The following is a 17,936-nucleotide window of genomic DNA, read 5'->3' on the forward strand; positions in this document are numbered from 1 at the left end:
GACGGCTGCAAAATGGGGACTTTGCAACTCTGCCACCCACTCTATATTTACCCGTCAGCCTTCCCCATTCATTTATCTATTATTGGCATGGACTTATGACTTACTATTGTTTTCCAGGGGTTTAAAACCCATTACTGGATTTAAATCTTTGGTGCTCAAATTGTCCCAGAATGGGCCAGTGGAGGCCCCTCCAAGTTGGCTCCTGAGACACATACATAAGCATCAGTATTTCTTTGCTTTCAGGTGTAATAAAACATTCCAGGCTCATCTTGTGCCCACCTGTCCTTGGAGCCTTGGAGTCAGCCCTTTCTCCAAAAGCCCTGGTTCCTCTTAGTGGACATGGCGTGAGGAGATGATGGTCTGGGCACTTATGGGCTTATTACTACTGGGGTCTTTGCCTCTTGGCCCTTTCAGCAGAAACTACATGCGTGGAAAGACACATCTACATACACATGCACACACACGTACAGGAGAACATAAACACACGTGTACACATACATAAACATATTACTGTTTATGATTTCATGATTTCATACTGATACCTCCAGTGTTTTTTTTGTTTTGTTTTTTACCCTCCTCCACACTTGTAAGTCTTTCATTCCACAGTGAAAACCCAGGTTCCCCATAACATTCTCACATTTAGTCATCTGCTTAATCTTCTAATACATCTTAAAGTTTCGCAACTGTTTCATGCACACCGCCACTATGTAAGCAAGTCTACTAAAAAAAGTTTAGGATTTGTTTGCAATCACCCTACCTTACCTGGCCCAGATGGAGGATATACAGCCAAACATTACATTCATAAGTTATTCTGGATTAGTTCTTTTTTTTTTCCCCAGTGAGTTATTGTATTCATTTGAAATACATCAGGTTTATTTAATTTGCTTTCAGCTATAGGTTGTAAATAATTTTTTAACATTTATTTCACTCTGCAGCAAAGCATATCATAGAATACTGTCCCCATGAGCAAATCACTCATTCAGCTAATTAAGTAATGAGTACGAGTTGCTGGACCACAGAAATCGCTGGTTGGAAAATGAAAAACTTGCTAATGATACAAATTGAAAAAATATGTACAAACTGTAGCAACTGTATATTATCTGGGGTTCGCCTCAGGGATGGCTGGTCAGCTCTGGAGGAACAGGGACATATACGACAGACAAACATTTGAGAGAGGTTACAGGGAAAATTCACCTTTCCCGATATGCCGCCTCGTGTTTTCAATAGTGGAATTCCGGTTGACGTTGGAGAGCAGCCCAAGGCAGAAACGGTTCTTGTTGTTGGAAGGATCGGTGAAACCATCCACCAACACGCTCGTGGAGGAGGCATGGAACGCCTCGCCCACACGGTTATTGAGCTCATAGTAGACAATAGAGCACCAGTGTTTGGGTTCCTCATAAGCAACAGCTTGGACATCTGTAAGAAAGACACGTTCAGCGTCACACATGGTAAGTGCCCCGGGCTCTCAAAACCTGAAACTGTGTCGCAAGTTGGCTGGGGCATCATGGAACGGAGAGGGAAAAGGCAATTGCTGTTAGAAGGTACAGAGTTCCTCGCGGATCTGGAAAGCAGGTACTCCATACCAAGGGCGACATTCACCTTGAATTGGAAAATGGTTTCCCCAGTGACTATCAGATAACCGACACACCAGCTAGGCAAGCCCACCCGCTTCGGGTGCTGAGTGCGCCCAGTGTGCTGCCTGTCCTGTAATGTGCCAAGAGGGAGACTATCCCTCACTGGCCCGGAGCCCTATCTCAAGAAACGCATCAAGGGGCAAGTGGAAAAAAAAAAAAAAAAAAAACAAGCGGGAGAGAACAATGGAGGATAGGAAATGTGCCAAAGGTGCTGGAATTACTTTGGACAAAGCCTCAGTCTGCCTTTGCTTTTTCAAAGCAATGAAAATCAGTTTCTAATTATTGATAAGAAGTTACTTGACTTCGCATGAGGTTGCTAGTAACTCACGGCTACAGCTTTGCTCCAGTCCTCAAACTCAGGAAGAAATCTTGCCAGCTGGCCATTCTTACAGAATGAATCATATCTCTCTCATCCAGATTTCATGCTAACTTCCTTATATTTGCTTTAAGTCATGCAGAGCAGGTGTGTTTTGTCTCTCCATTCCCAGAATGGGCCAACAATGGAAATTACCCAACTTTACTGACAGGATGCAGCTTGTTAAGTCAAATCTCTTAAGACTAACAAATCTCCAAACAGAACATGCTTCTAAACATTTGCAACTAAAAGGTTCTAAAGATAAGTTCCTTCTGTAGTAAAACCTCTTATTCTACTGCTTTAGGGATTCCAGGAATACAAACTCTCTATATCTGGCTTGCCAATACGTAATGATCTAAGGTTTATGCAGCCTCAAGTGTTCAATTGTAACAAAAAGAAAGAAAATCCATGACAGAAGCACGAACTCTAACTGTTAAGGGTTAACCTCTGTGTTCTTAACATCAACCTCCACAAATATTAAAATGCGCCTTACTTTTAGAATTTGGTAAAGAAAATAAGGACATGTTCATTTAAAAAAAATCCACACTTGCATTAGCTGCTTTACACACTTAAGCGGGTGAGCTAAAAACAAACTCACACCATCTTTTCTGTTTGCTAAGCCTCATCCCATGTCAATCAGCTATATTTCAAAGAGCAGATTTTTAGTGATTTACAGATGCCAAATCTTAAAGAAGGCTGCACATCATTAGTTGAAGGCTTTCATCAGCTATCAGGACTGTTCAAAGTACTATTCATCTAGGTCGGGAGGCTGATAATTTTTCCTGTAAAAGGCTACAAAGGTCTTGGGGCCCATATGGTCTCAATAGCAGCTGTTTAGCTGTGCCCTGGCCACACAAAAGCAGCCACAAATAACATGTAATGAATGAACATAGCTGTGTCCCAATAAAACTTTATTTACAAAAACAGCAGGCTAAAGTGGCCTGCAGCTTGCTGACCGCTGCTCCAGGAAAACCACCAAAGTACAACAATAAGGCCAACAGCTCTATCTCATGGAAATATGAACTATGAACTTATTCTAACGGGGAAAACCTGTTTAGCCACTTAAAGGAAAACTTAAAACAATTTAAAGGTCTATTCCCTGAAATCAGACATTTGGGGCTTAAGAACCAAGTCTGCATGCTCACACCCATTCCTCAAAGCCCTGTGCCTATTCCTCTCCTGCTACCCTCTTCCCCAAATACACATTCCAGACATGGGTGAGATAGGAAGTATTTTCCCCACCCAGAATCTTGATTTGTTAGCTCATAATTATATGTTTGAGAGAGTGTTCTGGAGGTTATCAGGAACTGTAAAATACAGAGCCAATAAACAAGATATAAGGAATATTTACAGATTAAAAAGGTGTACATTCTTATTTATTACACTATACAGGAAAGGAAGGCTCTTTGAGCTCATCAGTAACTTTTAAGAACTTAAAAAATATGAGCAACTCTGACAAAGTCTGAGCTATCTCCAGACCTTTACTAAAAAAGTGGTAAGAATGAGATAAGATCTACTTAGTTAAATTGCATGTTAACTTCAATTTGCATTAAATGAACCCAGACTGAAAGTCTCTGACACTGCAGAGTGCCCCAGGGAAGCACCTTCCTCCAGGGGAGGTTACCTGGGGACAGTTTCATTTAGCAGGTGGTCAAAGACTTCTCCCAGATGCTCAGGGATCCTCCCAGCACTTTAGCTACCTGGGCTTTCTGTCTGCTTAAGCCTGCTCAAGCTGCCCCTGCAGACCTGGCAGGATGCCAGTGGCCTCCCCTCAGGGATCTTGCGGACCCATCTTTCCCGAGAGGGAAAGAGATAAGCCCTTCACGGTGAGAACACAGAAAATACGTGCCTCTATGCCTTCTTGAAACAAGGCTAGAAACAAGTAAATAGAGCAAAGAACAATTTTTCGCTTGTTTCAGCCACAGCTGTACAGAGATGAGGACTAGAAAATGGATGGGGCTTAGGAGGAACTAAGGAACCTTTTGGAAAGCCTGGTTATACGAAGTTTTCAAGTGGGAAATCACCAGTGAAAACTCTACTTCTGTCTTTGCTCATTTTTTCTCTCAGTATCCCTTTGTCTTTCACTTAAAAAATATTCTTCTATCACCAATTCAAAGTTGTTAAGTATTGAAGCTCTAAACAGATGACTGTACAATTATATCTAGGCTTTCATTAGTTAAAGGCATGTGTCTGTTGTTCATATAAAGGCTTATTTGTAACCCACAGAATGATTCTCTCCATGGAGCTCCTCTTACTGTGCCTGTGTTTCTCAAATAGCTATCTTTTAAAAGACTAATTAAAAACTTATGAAAGTAACACATGGACAGATAAACTTGTTATTTTTGTCCTTTTAGGGATACACCCTCGGCATATGGAAGTTCTCAGGCTTGGGATCAAATCAGAGCTGCAACTGCCAGCCTACACCACAGCCACAGCAATGAGGGTTCTGAGCCCCTTCTGTGACCTACACCACAGCTCACGGCAACACCAGATCCTTAACCTGTTGAGTGCGAGGCCAGTGATTGAATCGTGTACTCATGGATACTAGTCGGGTTCATTATTCTTGAGCCACGACAGGAACTTCCCAGGTAAACTTAAAAAAGGGAGTAAGCAGCAACTCATCTTACCTCCTCTGTTGATTTCTGAGGGCAGTGCAGGTGCCATCATGTTTGTGTCCATGGGCTGGGAGCCATCCTGGGTCATGGGGTCCTCAGGAGGCAGGTAAGCAGGTGGGGGTGTATCAGCTACAAAGTTTGAAGAAAAAAAAAAAAAAGATGTCTTTATCCACAGTAAACACACACTTAAAACATGTATTCTCTTCCGTGCTGAAATTCTTCAGCAACTAAGTTGCCATTTCAACCTCCCCATCAGAAGATTGGATGCTTCAGATGCTGGCTTTGGTGGACCCTTTGTGGGGATCACTACTATGTCATCATCTTACACAAACGCCCTGAAAATTCCATGGGAGGCAAACACTAGATGCCAGTTCCAGAAGCTCTCTGCCTCCCCAGGGCCGTGCCATTTTATAATGATCAGGAGAGCACTGACACTTTCACACAACCCACTTTGAAAGGACCTCTGCATTTCGTTGTTTCCCTGATGGATGGAAAAATCTCTGAAAGCTACACAGGATTTCTTAAGAAAAGGAGTTTCAGGGTCTCCTGCGTTAAATCTAGGGGCTCTTAGGAATTTACCAACTGAATTTCACTACTGCCAATTGACTCACTCAAACTGTTAATCCCCATGGCTTCAAGAAGCCTGCTAGCACTAACCTTCTCCCTACCCGCTTAGATTCTCACTGGTTTCAAGTTCCCAGTAGCGGAATAATAGGAAATAGAAGATCACAACTATCTTCTATTTCAGAATTTGCGTACATGTTTCTTTTGGAAAGCTCATAGCCAGCTAACAAATAAGAGGCCAACAATGTGCTTCTTTCTTTCCCTTCTTTCTTCCTTTCTCATTTCTTTCTTTCTTTTTCTTTCTTTCTTTTTTTTTTTTTTGGTCTTTTTAGGGCCACACCCGTGGCATGTGGAGGTTCCCAGGCTAGGCGTCTAATCAGAGCCACAGCTGTCGGCTATGCCACAGCCACAGCATCACCAGATCCAAGCCACGTCTTTGACCTACACCACAGCTCACAGCAACGACAGATCCTTAACCCACGAGTGAGGTCACGGATCAAACCCACAACCTCATGGTTCCTAGTCAGATTTGTTTCCGATGCACCACGATGGGAACTCCTCCTTTCTTCCTTCCTTCCGTCTTCCTTCCTTCTTCCTTCCTTCCTTCCTTCCTTCCTTCCTTCCTTTCCTTCTTTCTTTCCTCTCTCTCTCTTTCTTTTTCTTAATGGCTGCGCTCACAGCAGATGGAAGTTGCTGGGCTAGTGGGTGGAATCAGAGCTGCAGCTGCTGGTCTACACCACAGCCAAAGCAACATCAGATCCTTAACCCACTGAGCAAGGCCAGGGAATTGAACCTGAGTCTTCATGGATCTTAGTCGGGTTCTTTAACCGCAGAACCACAGCAGGAACTCCAACACTGAGATTTTTGAAACAGAACATGGGCACAAGTCTTGTGCTTTCTTAAATAAAATCAAGGGTGTGGCTTTCCCACAAACAAGCCTGTGTGATGGAAAAACGAGTTCCCCACGGGCTACAGTGAGCCCACTTAGGACCCCAGCACAGATGACAGCCAGAAACAAAGTATCAGGCCAAGGAAGCACCAAGAGCTTGGCTCTCAGGCCAACCATCGCATACTAAAAGCTAATGCTGCTCTTTTCAGTTTCTCAGCCATTTCCCAGACTGACTCTCACAGAGTCCCAGTTCCATGGTCCAGGTGCTAACAAGCCAGGCCTCAGGGCACAAAGGCAGACCATGGGGACCCCATCAGGATACCTTTTCTACCCTTTCTCCAGCTTTTTAACCAGCGTGCTTCCCTGCAGCTGCAACCCTGCCTCTGCTTTCCTTCCAGCCAGGCAGGGAGACAAAGAGCCTCCCTTGAGACCAAGTTCAACACGTTTCTGCAAACAAGCTGGTGAAAATTTCATCAACAGCCTACAGCATCAGCATCACTGGGAGGGGCTGGACACTGTGGGTGGGGCTCTGGTGTCCTCACGAGGCCCTCCTGGCACCCCTGCAGCTTTCTCCTTATTTCCGCTACTTGGCCTGGGCCCTAATCCCCGACAGCCGGGGAACAAAGTGTAAATTCTGGCAATAATCTTCAATTTGTTTCACTCTTGAGCCCACCCTGGGTCTGCCACTGCTCCAAACCTTCCAAAACCGTCTCCCTGCCACCAACCTGTTCATCAAACCCAACGGGTGCGGAAGGGAGTCGGGCAGAGGAAACCAGCAAATGATACTAGTTTGGTTTTTAAACTAATCTCTCTCCCATCTCGTCTTAAACAGTTTTCAGTTGAAAAAAATAAACAGAACAAGGCAAAATAAAGAGGCTTAAAATGTAAAACAGCAGTAAATAAATACATAAAAGATAGGAGGATTCCCTGTTGTGGCTCAGTGGGTTACAAACCCAGCTAATATCCATGAGGACAGGGGTTTGATCCCTGGCCTCGCTCAGTAGGTTAAGGATCCAGTGTTGCTGTGGTGTAGGCCAGCAGCTGCAGCTCCAATTTGACCCCTAGCCTAGGCACTTCCATGTGCTGCAGGTGTGGCCCTGAAAAGCACCCCCCCAAAAAAAGGGATAGGAATAACAAGTATGAACGACTTTTCAATCTTTTTTTTTTCCTTTTTCTTTTTTAGGGCCGCACCTGTGGAATGTGGAAGTTCCCAGGCTAGGAGCAGAATCAGGGCTACAGCTGAGGCCTATACCACAGCCATGGCAAAACTGGATCCAAGCTGCATCTGCGACCTACATGGCAGCAGATGGATCCTTAACACACTGGGTGAGGCCAGGGATCGAACCAGCATCCTCATGGACACTATGTCAGGTTCTTACTCTGTTGAGCTGCAATGAGAACGACCACTTTTCAATTTTTGAGGACACACCAACTTTGCTGTTGAATTCCAGTTTGCTTAAAAACATTTTAAGTGGCACAATAAATATGCCTGCCCACTCATTTCCCCCCTACCCCCTTTTTCTGGCCGTGCCTGCAGCATTTGGAAGTTCTTGGGCCTGAGATCGAACCCGTACCACAGCAGTGATCCCTAACGCCAGATCCTTAATCAAGAGGCCACCAGGGAGCTCCTCGTTTTCCCTTCTTGAAATGTTAACAGATGTCAAGTATGTCTTTGTTTAGATTATCCATTGTGAGGTCTACTGGCAAGAAACTTGGCACTAATCGTTTTTTGTTCTGAGGTGCTTACTTATTAACCTCTAACTTGAAAAATATAGTGTCCTAATTAATCACTTAATTTGACAAACATTACACCACCAGAGAAGTCTAAAAAAGAAGGATGATGATTTTCTTGCCTTTGCTAAATTAAACAAGCAGATGGTTTCCAGTACCTCTGCTGCAAATCCTTTGTTGTTAAAGCATAGGTTAAAGTTTCTCAGGATTACTTCACCACTGAAATGAATTTAATTAAGTAGGGGGGTGGGATCCCCCAGGAAATAGCTTTTTTGAGGATGCACTCATGAAAGGGTTTTTCCCTCCCATGAAAACAGCAAATGTGTGCAGGGCACTATTTTTTTCCTCTCTCTCTTTCATCAAGAGCAAAAGCTGTAACAACTATGCCACTCCCAGAAGGATGCAGCTGTTTCAAAACCTTTCAAAATTAAAAATGAAAATATATTCAAGCATCTGTGCCGGACAAATGAAACACTGGCTTAGTTGGCCCCCTTTCATTCAAAGTCGTATCCTGAGTTTCAGAGCCCAGGGCCACGTACCAAGGCTGGCAAGCCCTCTCCATTCCAGGCACCCCTGCTTCTCCTCGACGCTGTGCTGACCCCAGAATGTCACCGAACATTCCCACCTACCTGGCATCTGAAAGGGGCTTCCTGGGTCTGAGCTGGTCGGAGAGTGAGGGTAGGTGCTACTGCTGCTTCCAGGAGAGTTTGGGTAGCTGCTGTTGGGAGAATGAGGAAACGGATGGCTGTTGGGTTGCTGGAAAGAATCCGGGAAAGTGGCATTGAGTGGCATGTGAGGCTCATTTTGTCCTAAGTTACGGAACTGAGCTAAGAGGCTGTGCTGAGGGTTATATTCGCTGTGTCTCGGAACCAGGACTGGAGGAAGAACTGGGAAAAAAGGGAAAGAGAAACAAGAGGGACAAAGATGAGCATGATGAACATCTCTAACAACATCACAGTCAAGCTGAGACAGAATCTGGAAGTAACAACAAGTTACGTGAACTCTGGTCTGCTGCCAACTCAAAAGCACCATTCGAATGAAAAGTCATTTTTTTCACTCGGGAACAAATGCAGCAAAAACTAGTCTCCTTGGGATCACAGCTGGTGGATGCGCGACCTGCAGTGTGCACAAACTGCCCAGGGCGAGTCTGTGACATTTATTCTTTTAGGTTAAAAGCGTGAAGATTACCCGATTCTTAATTTTTTCATTCACTGAAAACCAAAGCACAGCTAAGAGCAGACATCACCATTGACAATTCCAGTTCATATTCTTGGCTAATAAGATTCTACCTTTAAGAGTTAATAATATTTATTGAATGATAAGAATTATTCTCCACCAGTGTTTCAAACGGACACATTAACTCGCTTTAAACCAAAGGAAGTGTAGTAAATAAAGCTGAGAGGGTAAATGCAGCAAGCAGGATAAAATCCAAATGCCAATGAAGAGAGATGATCAGACAAAATACGATCTTTTGTGGGGCAGATTTTATGTTATGTCCTAGCATTCATACCTTATGAACATGTTCTCTTTTAGGGTTTTTTTTTTTTTTTTAGGGCCACAGCCATGGCATATGAAGGTTCCCAGGCTAGGGGTTGAATCAGAGCTACAGCTGCCGGCCACAGCCACAGCCACAGCCACACGGGATGTGAGCTGCATCTGCAACCTACACCACAGCTCATGGCAACGCCAGATCCTTAACCCACTGAGCATGGCCAGGGATCGAACTTGCATCCTCATGGATCCTAGTTGGAATCGTTAACTGCTGAGCCATGAAGAAAACTTCCTCTTTAAGGATCTTAATGTATTTACCCACTTCTCAGTAATCCTTATCACTACCTGATAGGCAAAGGAAGAAACAGGTCATACAACCCACATTTTGCTACCTGAATACCCAAGGTATAAAGGTCCCCAAATGTACACACTGGAAGAGAAGGAAATAAAGCAAGCCATTCTTAAAAGCTCTGCATGTTAGGAACCTAGGAATTAGCAGCTCGCTGGTCCCCAACCCCCAGAAACCTCAGGAGGCAGAGCCACTACAAAGGCAATGATCAAGGAAGGGAAGGGTTGGTAGGGGTTAGTGCCTCAGCCTCTGGCCAGGGTCACCAGGCGGCCCCTCCCAATAATAAAGGTCCTTGGAATGCCTACTGCCCTTATGACCTTGGCAGAAAGAGAAAAACAACTCGTTTGGTAAACAGCATGGGAAGAGATTTAAAATCTGTGATTGTTGTTGGGAGTTACGGACTCAATGTATTTTCCAAAAGAAACCCGTATTTAGTGGCATTAGGAACTAAGTAGATTTTTGAGGGCTTTCCAGGGAATCTATCCATGACTTAGATAATTTCTACAGCAAAAAGTGCTCCTAACACTTGGATTATCACTAATTCATGAGCAGAAAATTGTATAAGTAAAAATGGGTTTTTGAAGGTATTAAAATTTCTCACATGCTGTATCTTAAATCTCCCCAAATCCTGTAGCAATAAGATTTCCCTACTATTTGATCCCTTAGAAACAAATCTTTTCCGTATAAGTGTATTTCATTTCTCACACAGTGATGGAAATCTGTCCAAATCGTCATCAAAAGTATAATTTCTCCCTGTAATGGACAAGAATCTGAAAAAGCATACACACATATCTGTCTATCTATATCTGAGACACTTAGCTGTACACCTGAAACTTAACAGAACATGGTAAATCAACTATACTTCAATTAAAAAAAAAAAAGAAAACCCTAAGGGAATAAAGGCATAATTCCTCCTTATACACTTGTTTTGTTGATGAAAGAGTTCCCAATAGTCACAAAGTTTCCCCAACACCATAGAACTCTATATTCCAAAAATAAACACATGCTCTGAAATAGTACAGTATCTTTAAATTACCTCCGTAATCAAACGTTCTCTTTTTCTTTCTGTTGTCGCAGCCTGTTACCACTTCCAGCTTGCCTTTTATGGTCAGCTAGCTCTAGCCCCCATTCTGACCCGCACCTTTAAAAGGCCGAAAACAGAGGCCTCTAGACCCCGCCCACCAACTGCAGCGCCAGACAGCAACTCAAGTCAACTCTCCATCTCCCCCCCCACCCCACCCCCGCTACGACCCCCTTACTGAAGCCCCTGTTTTAGTAATTCCTACTGCCCAAGAGAGTTTTCAAAATGGGAATTTACTTCCTTTCCTTGCCTGCAGATGACAGCGGCAGCAGGGGGCAGTGTATTTCTGCACACTCCGCACATGTGTTCCCGGGTAACTGCTGTGGTGTGCAGTGGTCTGGCTCTAAAGCACAGGGCTGCCCTTAGTGTACACTCTGGGGGAGCTCAGTCAGCTTTTGTACATGACCCGGGAAGTTAGCCACCAACTCCAACAACTTAGCCCTCTATACCGGAGCCGGACAAGAGCAATACCTTTTTGCTCACCTCTGCTGATTAATATGAGATGATTCTGCCACTGCTGATATAGGGACAGGCATATTTTAATGAACTTCAACAAGGTATTGAGGGGAGATGCTCTGTGGCTCAGTGGGTTAAGGACCCAGCGTTGTCACTACTGTGGCTTGGGTTCGATCCCTGGCCCAGAAAATTCCACATGCCATGGGCACTTCCTAATTTGTCTTTTGACTTTGCTTATGTGCAAATTTATTTTTTTTTTGATAGTCAAGTTTATCAATATTTTCTTTTATTGAATATGGATTGAGTCCTAGAAAGTCTTCTTCTACACCCAGACTGTAAGGAGGAATTCACCCATGCATTCTTCCAGTACATATAAAGTTTCATATTTTATTTAAATCTTGGATCCTTTTGGAGTTCAGCTTACTCACAGTATTAGGAATAGATCTAGGAGTTCCCATCGTGGTGCAGCGGAAACGACTCTGACTAGGAACCATGAAGTTGCAGGTTTGATCCCTAGCCTCAATCAGTGGGTTAAGGATCAGGCGTTGTGAGCTGTGGTGTAGGTCGCAGACTTGGCTCAGATCTGGCGTTGCTGTGGCTGTGGTGTAGGCCGGAGGCTATAGCTCTGATTAGACCCCTAGCCTGGGAACCTCCATATGCTGCGGGGGTGGCCCTAAAAAGCAAAAAAAAAAAAGGAATAGGTCTATTTTTATCTTTTTCTAAATGGTCAGCCAGTTGCCCTAATACCACTTATTAAAAAACCATTTCTGTCCTAGTGACTGGAGATACCATCTTTCTCACAAATCTCCATATATGTCTGGGTCTATCTGTAGATATTCCATCCCATTCCATTCTAGTCTGTGCCTCAGGATGACTGTTTTCATGATAGAGACTGTGTGGTGTTAACATCTGTAGAGCTAGTCTCCTCTCCCAGTTCTTCCTTTTTAATATTTCGCTCATGGGCTTACTTTTCCATATGAACTTTAGTTATCACCTTGTCAACCTCCAGACAAAAAAAAAAAAAAAAAAAAAAAAAAAAAAGATTATAGGTACTTATTTAATTGGGATCCCATTTTATTTATACATTAACTTGGTAAGAATTACTTGATTATGTTAAAATATGCTATTCAAGAACCAGGTAGGTATGTTCAAATCTGTTTCTGCATCTTTCAAGATTGTTCCACAGCTACTCTATTAGTCTGGTAGGCCTGCCCATAACAAAATACCACAGATGGGGTAGTTTAGACAACAAAAATTTATTTACTCAAAGTTCTAGAGGCAAAAGTCTGAGGTTTCTCCTGAGGCCTCTCTTCTTGGCTTGCAGATGGCCACTTTCTCGCTGTGTCTTCTCATAGCTTATTTTCCTGGTGATTCTCTGCATGTCCTAATCTCCTCTTCTTAGAAGGACACCCATGAGTTTAGGGTCCAACCCAATGACCTCATTTTAACATTTTACAGGTCCTATCTCCAAGTACAGCCATATTCTAGGTACTTAGGATTAGGGCCTCAACACATACCTTTGGAGGGGGACACAGTTCAACCCATAATACTGCATGAGGTTTTCAACATTTTTTATTACATTTACTAAGTAAATGTTGCTATTTGAAATGGAATTTTTGCTTCCATTATATCTTCCAACTGGTAATTATTTATATATATGTTTATTGATATTTCCATTTTATTTTATTGTTTTTTTTTTTTTTTTTACCATGGGCATACCCATGGCATATGGAAGTTCCAGGGCCTGGGACTGCATCTGAGCCACAGCTGTAACCGGTGGATCCTTTAACCCACTGCATCAGGCTGGGGATTGAACCCCCACTTCCGCAGCGACCTAATCCACTGCAGTTGGGTTTTTTAACCCACTGTGCCACAGCAGGAACTCTGGGTGCTGAATTTTTGCCAGAGGACTTTTCAGCATTTCTAAAGATATTGTGATTTTCCTTCTTACACCTATTTATATGGTGAATTATCCTTGCATTTCTTGGCATAAGACCTGCTTGGTCATGATGTATTATTTTCATAATGTGGAGCACTGGAGTCTAATAACGGGTATTTTATTCAGGATCTTTATATTAATATTCACAGATGATACTGGTCTGAGTTTGTGTGCTCTCTTTATCAGGTTTTGGTGTCAATGTTACACTTGCTTCATAGATGTTTGTGTGCTCAGAAATAGTTTACATTTTGAAATGGTCTCTAAATGTTAGGTGGATTCTCTCTCTCAAGTCTCTGAGACTGGTGCTTTCTGGTGGAGTAGCTCCTTGAAACTTTCTCTATGTGTCCTATGTAAATAAATTTAAGCTTTCTATGTCTACTGAGGGTAATTTTGGTGAATTACATTTTCTTCTTGGATATTATCTATTTCATCTAGGTTTTCAAATTTACTTGCATAAAGGTATGCAAAGTGAGCTTACAATAAAATTTTGTATTCTTTATCAATAGCTGTTTCCCTCTTTCATCTTATCTTTTATATTTGTGCTTTCTTCTTGCAACACCTTTTTCCCCCCGTTATTAAATTGAGCCTTGGGGATTGTTTTTGTTCTTTCAAGTAAGGATTTGAATTTGTTGATCTGGTCTGTTTTTTTCCCTATTTATATTTTGCTCTTATCTTTATTATCTTTCCCTCATACTTTTTTCTTTGGCTTACTCTAGTGTTCTTTACCTAGTCTTTTGGTTGGGAATTTAAATTTTATCTTTATTCTTTAATTTTTACTGATATAGGTGTTCAATGGTATGATTTTTTTCTCTGACCACTGGTTTAAATGTATCCCACAGACTCTAATAGGGAGCTGTTTGACCATTATTTTCCAGAAGTTGTGTAACTTTTTATATTTTCTCATTTGCCCTATGGGTCATTTAATAGAATAGTTTTAAAATTCCCAAATTTTAAATTTCTAGCTTTACGGCATTGTGATAAAATGTTGATTGCGGTATTTCTAACTTATGGAATTTGATCTTTTCTTTGTGACCTACAATATGATACAGTTTTGTTAAGTGTTCCTTGCATGTTTGAAAAGGTGTTTTTTCTTTTTTTTTAACTCAATAGATTGTATTACATTTATAGCTGTACAGTGATCATCACAACCCAATTTTACAGCATTTCCATCCCAAACCCTCAGCCCACCCCCCACGCCCAACCTGTCTCCTTTGGAAACCCTAAGTTTTTCAAAGTCTGTGAGTCAGTATCTGTTATGCAAAGAAGTTCATCGTGTCCTTTATTTTATTTATTTGGTTGTTATTATTATTATTATTATTTTGGTCTTTTGTCTTTTTAGGGCTATACCCAAGGCATATGGAGGTTCCCAGGCTAGGGGCTGAATCGGAGCTGTAGCTGCCGGCCTACACCACAGCTCACAGAAATGCTGGATCCTTAACCCATCGAGCAAGGCCAGGGATCGAACCCAAGTCCTCATGGATACGAGTTGGGTTTGTTAACCACTGAGCCACGATGGGAACTCGTGTCCTTTTTTTTAGATTCCACATGTAAGTGAGCATATGACGTCAGTATCTCACTGTCTGACTCACTTCACTTAGCATGATAATTTCTAGGTCCATCCATGTTGTTGCAAATGCCACTACTTCTTTCCTTTTAATGGCCGAATGATATTCCATTGTGTACATGTACCACGTCTTCTTTATCCACTTCTCTGTCAAGGGACATTTAGGTTGCTTCCATGTCTTGGCTATTGCATATAGTGCTGCAGTGAACACTGGACTACATGTATCTTTTCAAGTCATGGTTTTCTCTGGATAGATGCCCAGGAGTGGGGAAAAGGTGTATTTTCTGTTATTAGAATGCAGTGCTCAATAGGTTTCCATAAAAGCTAACTAATTAATAATGTTGCTTAGGTCTCCTATATGAGGGGGTCAGTGAGGTTTTTCTGGAAAGGATCAGAGAGTAAGTAGTTTAGGTTTTGTGGACTATAGGGCCTCTCTCACAGCTATTCAACTCTGCTGTTGTAGTAAGAAAGCCATTTGTTTATATCTTGTAAACAAACGGAAGTGGCTGTGTTAAAAGCTTTATTTACAAAAACAAGTAACAGACTAGATTTGCCCTGTGGGCAGTCTCCCAACCTCTGGCTGATATGATTACTTATGTTTTTTCCACAAGACTTGTCTTGCATTTAGACTGGTGTCTTAAGTTCTTATTTCGGTGAGGTTCCATTTATTTTTCCTGCCATATCCTGCTTTATATGGGAGGATGCTATGATACTTGATGCAAGCATGTTCATTTCAAAGTATCTTCTGTGTCAGTGTTTTTTTTTTTTTTTTTTTTTTTTTTCTTTTTGCCTTTTCTTGGGCCACTCCCGTGGCATATGGAGGTTCCCAGGCTAGGGGTCCAGTCGGAGCTGTAGCCACCGGCCTACGCCAGAGCCACAGCAACGCGGGATCCGAGCTGTGTCTGCAACCTACACCACAGCTCACGGCAACGCCGGATCCTTAACCCACTGAGCAAGGGCAGGGACCGAACCCGAAACCTCATGGTTCCCAGTTGGATTCGTTAACCACGGTGCCTCAACGGGAACTCCGCAACTCCAGATCCTTAACACACTGTGCCAGGCTGGGAATCAAACCCACACCTCGGAAGCCACTGAAGAGATAATGCCAGATCCTTAATCTGCTGCACCACAGTGGGAACTCCTAGTTAATCAGTTTTAAATGATATCTTTTAACTCTCATCTTTCACCTATGAGTGATCTTACTCTACTGTTCTCTTTCCCTATTCTTCCATCCCATTTTTACAGTTGTACTCTTTCTATTTTTATCAGAACATCTAGAATTTATATATTATTCCTTCACCCATATCACTACTTTTATTTTAGCCTTATCTCTATCTCTAAATATATTAAATGCTGGAGTTCCCGTCGTGGCGCAGTGGTTAACGAATCCGACTAGGAACCATGAGGTTGCGGGTCCGGTCCCTGCCCTTGCTCAGTGGGTTGACAATCCAGCGTTGCCGTGAGCTGTAGTGTAGGTTGCAGATGCAGCTCGGATCCCGCGTTGCTGTGGCTCTGGCGTAGGCCGGTGGCTGCAGCTCCGATTGGACCCCTAGCCTGGGAACCTCCATATGCCACGGGAGCGGCCCAAGAAATAGCAAAAAAAAAAAAAAAAAAAAAAAGACAAAAAAAATATATATATATATATTAAATGCTTACCACATGTCCTTTTGCCAAATTTTCTCCAGTCCTATCTTAGTTGAGTAAAGTGACCCCAACAGATTCCTCAAGAACAGCTCACTGTTACAGTAATTCCCAACTTGCACATTTTAAACTTTTCCTACAGCCCTGATGCTTGAAGGAGAGCTTGGCCTGTCCTGATTTACTTGAGTTTCTTGAAATGTTTTTTTCACTATTGCCTATTTGTAGATGATGCTTTTGAGAAGTCTGATTTTAACCTTACATCCTTGCCTTTACAAGTAATGTGCTCTTTTTGCCTAGAAGCCCCAAGGACTTTCCTTCATCTGTAAAGGATAATGTGGAGTTCCCGTTGTGGTGCAGCAGAAATGAACTTCAGTAGTATCTATGAGGATTCGGGTTTGATCCTGGCCTCCCTCAATGGGTTAAGGATCTGGCTTTGTTGTGCTGTGGTGTAGGTCACAGATGTGGCTCGAATCCCGTGTTGCTGTGGCTGTGGTATAGGCTGGTGGCTATAGCTATGATTCGACCCCTAGCCTAGGAACTTCCATATGCTGCAGGTGTGGCTCTAAGAAGACAAAAAGAAAAGAAATAAAATAAAACAAACAAAAAAAGCAAAATAAATAAATACATAAAGGCTAATAGCTAATAGTTTTGCTAGGACATGTCTCAAAGTTGATCCCAGTAAGTGAATTTTCCCAAGTAAATGCTGAGTTCTTTCAATATGTAGATTTGGGTTTTCTCAAATTTCTGGAAAGTTTTCTTGAATTGTGGTGTATCTTCTTTGCTGTTCATCCCAGTCACTTTCAGACCCTTCTAACCTCTTTTAAAATCTCTCATTCACCCTTTGGTTATTTTCCTGCCTTTCCCCAATGAACCTTATTACATTTTAGTACAAATCTATTCTCCTTTTGGCACATTCAAATTTATTACTTACGAAATGTTTTTCTTTTAAATTTGTTTATTGAATTATATCAATTCTCTTTGATTTTCTTCTAATTTTTATCCATTTCTGTGTTTAGTTTCTGAATTTCTGATTTTGTTCCCACAGATCCTTGTTTAAGGATATTTAATTTATTTTGAAGTGTTGCCTTACACTTTACTTATAATACATTCAAGCCACTGACTCAAAGAAAGTATCTGCAATCACATATCTGATTAAGGACTTGTGTCCTGAATATATAAAGAATTCTCAAAACTCCTTAATAAAAATCCAAATAATTCAATTAGAAAGTAGGTAAAACAGGAGTTCCCGTCGTGGCGCAGTGGTTAACGAATCCTACTAGGAACCATGAGGTTTCGGGTTCGGTCCCTGCCCTTGCTCAGTGGGTTAACGATCCGGCATTGCCGTGAGTTGTGGTGTAGGTTGCAGACGCGGCTCGGATCCCGCGTTGCTGTGGCTCTGGTGTAGGCCGGTGGCTACAGCTCCGATTCAACCCCTAGCCTGGGAACCTGCATATGCCGTGGGAGCGGCCCAAGAAATAGCAACAATAACCACAACAACAACAAAAAAAAGACAAAAGACAAAAAAAAAAAAAAAAAAAAAAAAAAACTTAAAAAAAAAAAAGAAAGTAGGTAAAACAGAACACTGCAAATCAATTACAATAAAATTTTTTATAAGCTCGGATATATT

The 17,936-nt window shown here is 42.2% G+C and overlaps 1 protein-coding gene and 1 long non-coding RNA gene across 20 annotated transcripts in view; one reads left to right on the top strand and one right to left on the bottom strand.

The window, feature by feature from the left end:
• Nucleotides 1-17,936, top strand: part of LOC102165892 (uncharacterized) — a 108,066-nt gene that overhangs the window by 53,411 nt on the left and 36,719 nt on the right. For 2 of the 9 annotated variants that reach the window (XR_002346755.2, XR_014812868.1), the window contains one exon: nucleotides 936-2,394. The exons of 6 other annotated variants lie outside the window; for them this stretch is intronic. This is a non-coding gene — a long non-coding RNA (uncharacterized LOC102165892). Of the gene's footprint in view, nucleotides 1-935; nucleotides 2,395-17,936 lie in introns of those variants that run through there. One more of the 9 variants, XR_014812866.1, reaches the window with a different exon arrangement.
• SMAD1 (SMAD family member 1) overlaps nucleotides 1-17,936 on the bottom strand; it is an 80,376-nt gene that overhangs the window by 10,926 nt on the left and 51,514 nt on the right. For all 11 annotated transcript variants that reach the window (XM_084970921.1, XM_021100454.2, XM_021100452.2 and 8 more), the window contains 3 exon segments: nucleotides 8,418-8,675; nucleotides 4,617-4,733; nucleotides 1,195-1,416 (listed from right to left, as the gene is read on the bottom strand). In XM_084970921.1, coding sequence (XP_084827047.1) covers nucleotides 1,195-1,416; nucleotides 4,617-4,733; nucleotides 8,418-8,675 — 597 coding nt within the window.

The sequence above is a fragment of the Sus scrofa genome, chromosome 8, assembly GCF_054392235.1.
Source record: "Sus scrofa isolate SSC_HxYL_T2T_F1_AM1 chromosome 8, Sscrofa_HxYL_maternal_Yorkshire_Landrace_v2.0, whole genome shotgun sequence".
Lineage (NCBI taxonomy): Eukaryota > Metazoa > Chordata > Mammalia > Artiodactyla > Suidae > Sus > Sus scrofa.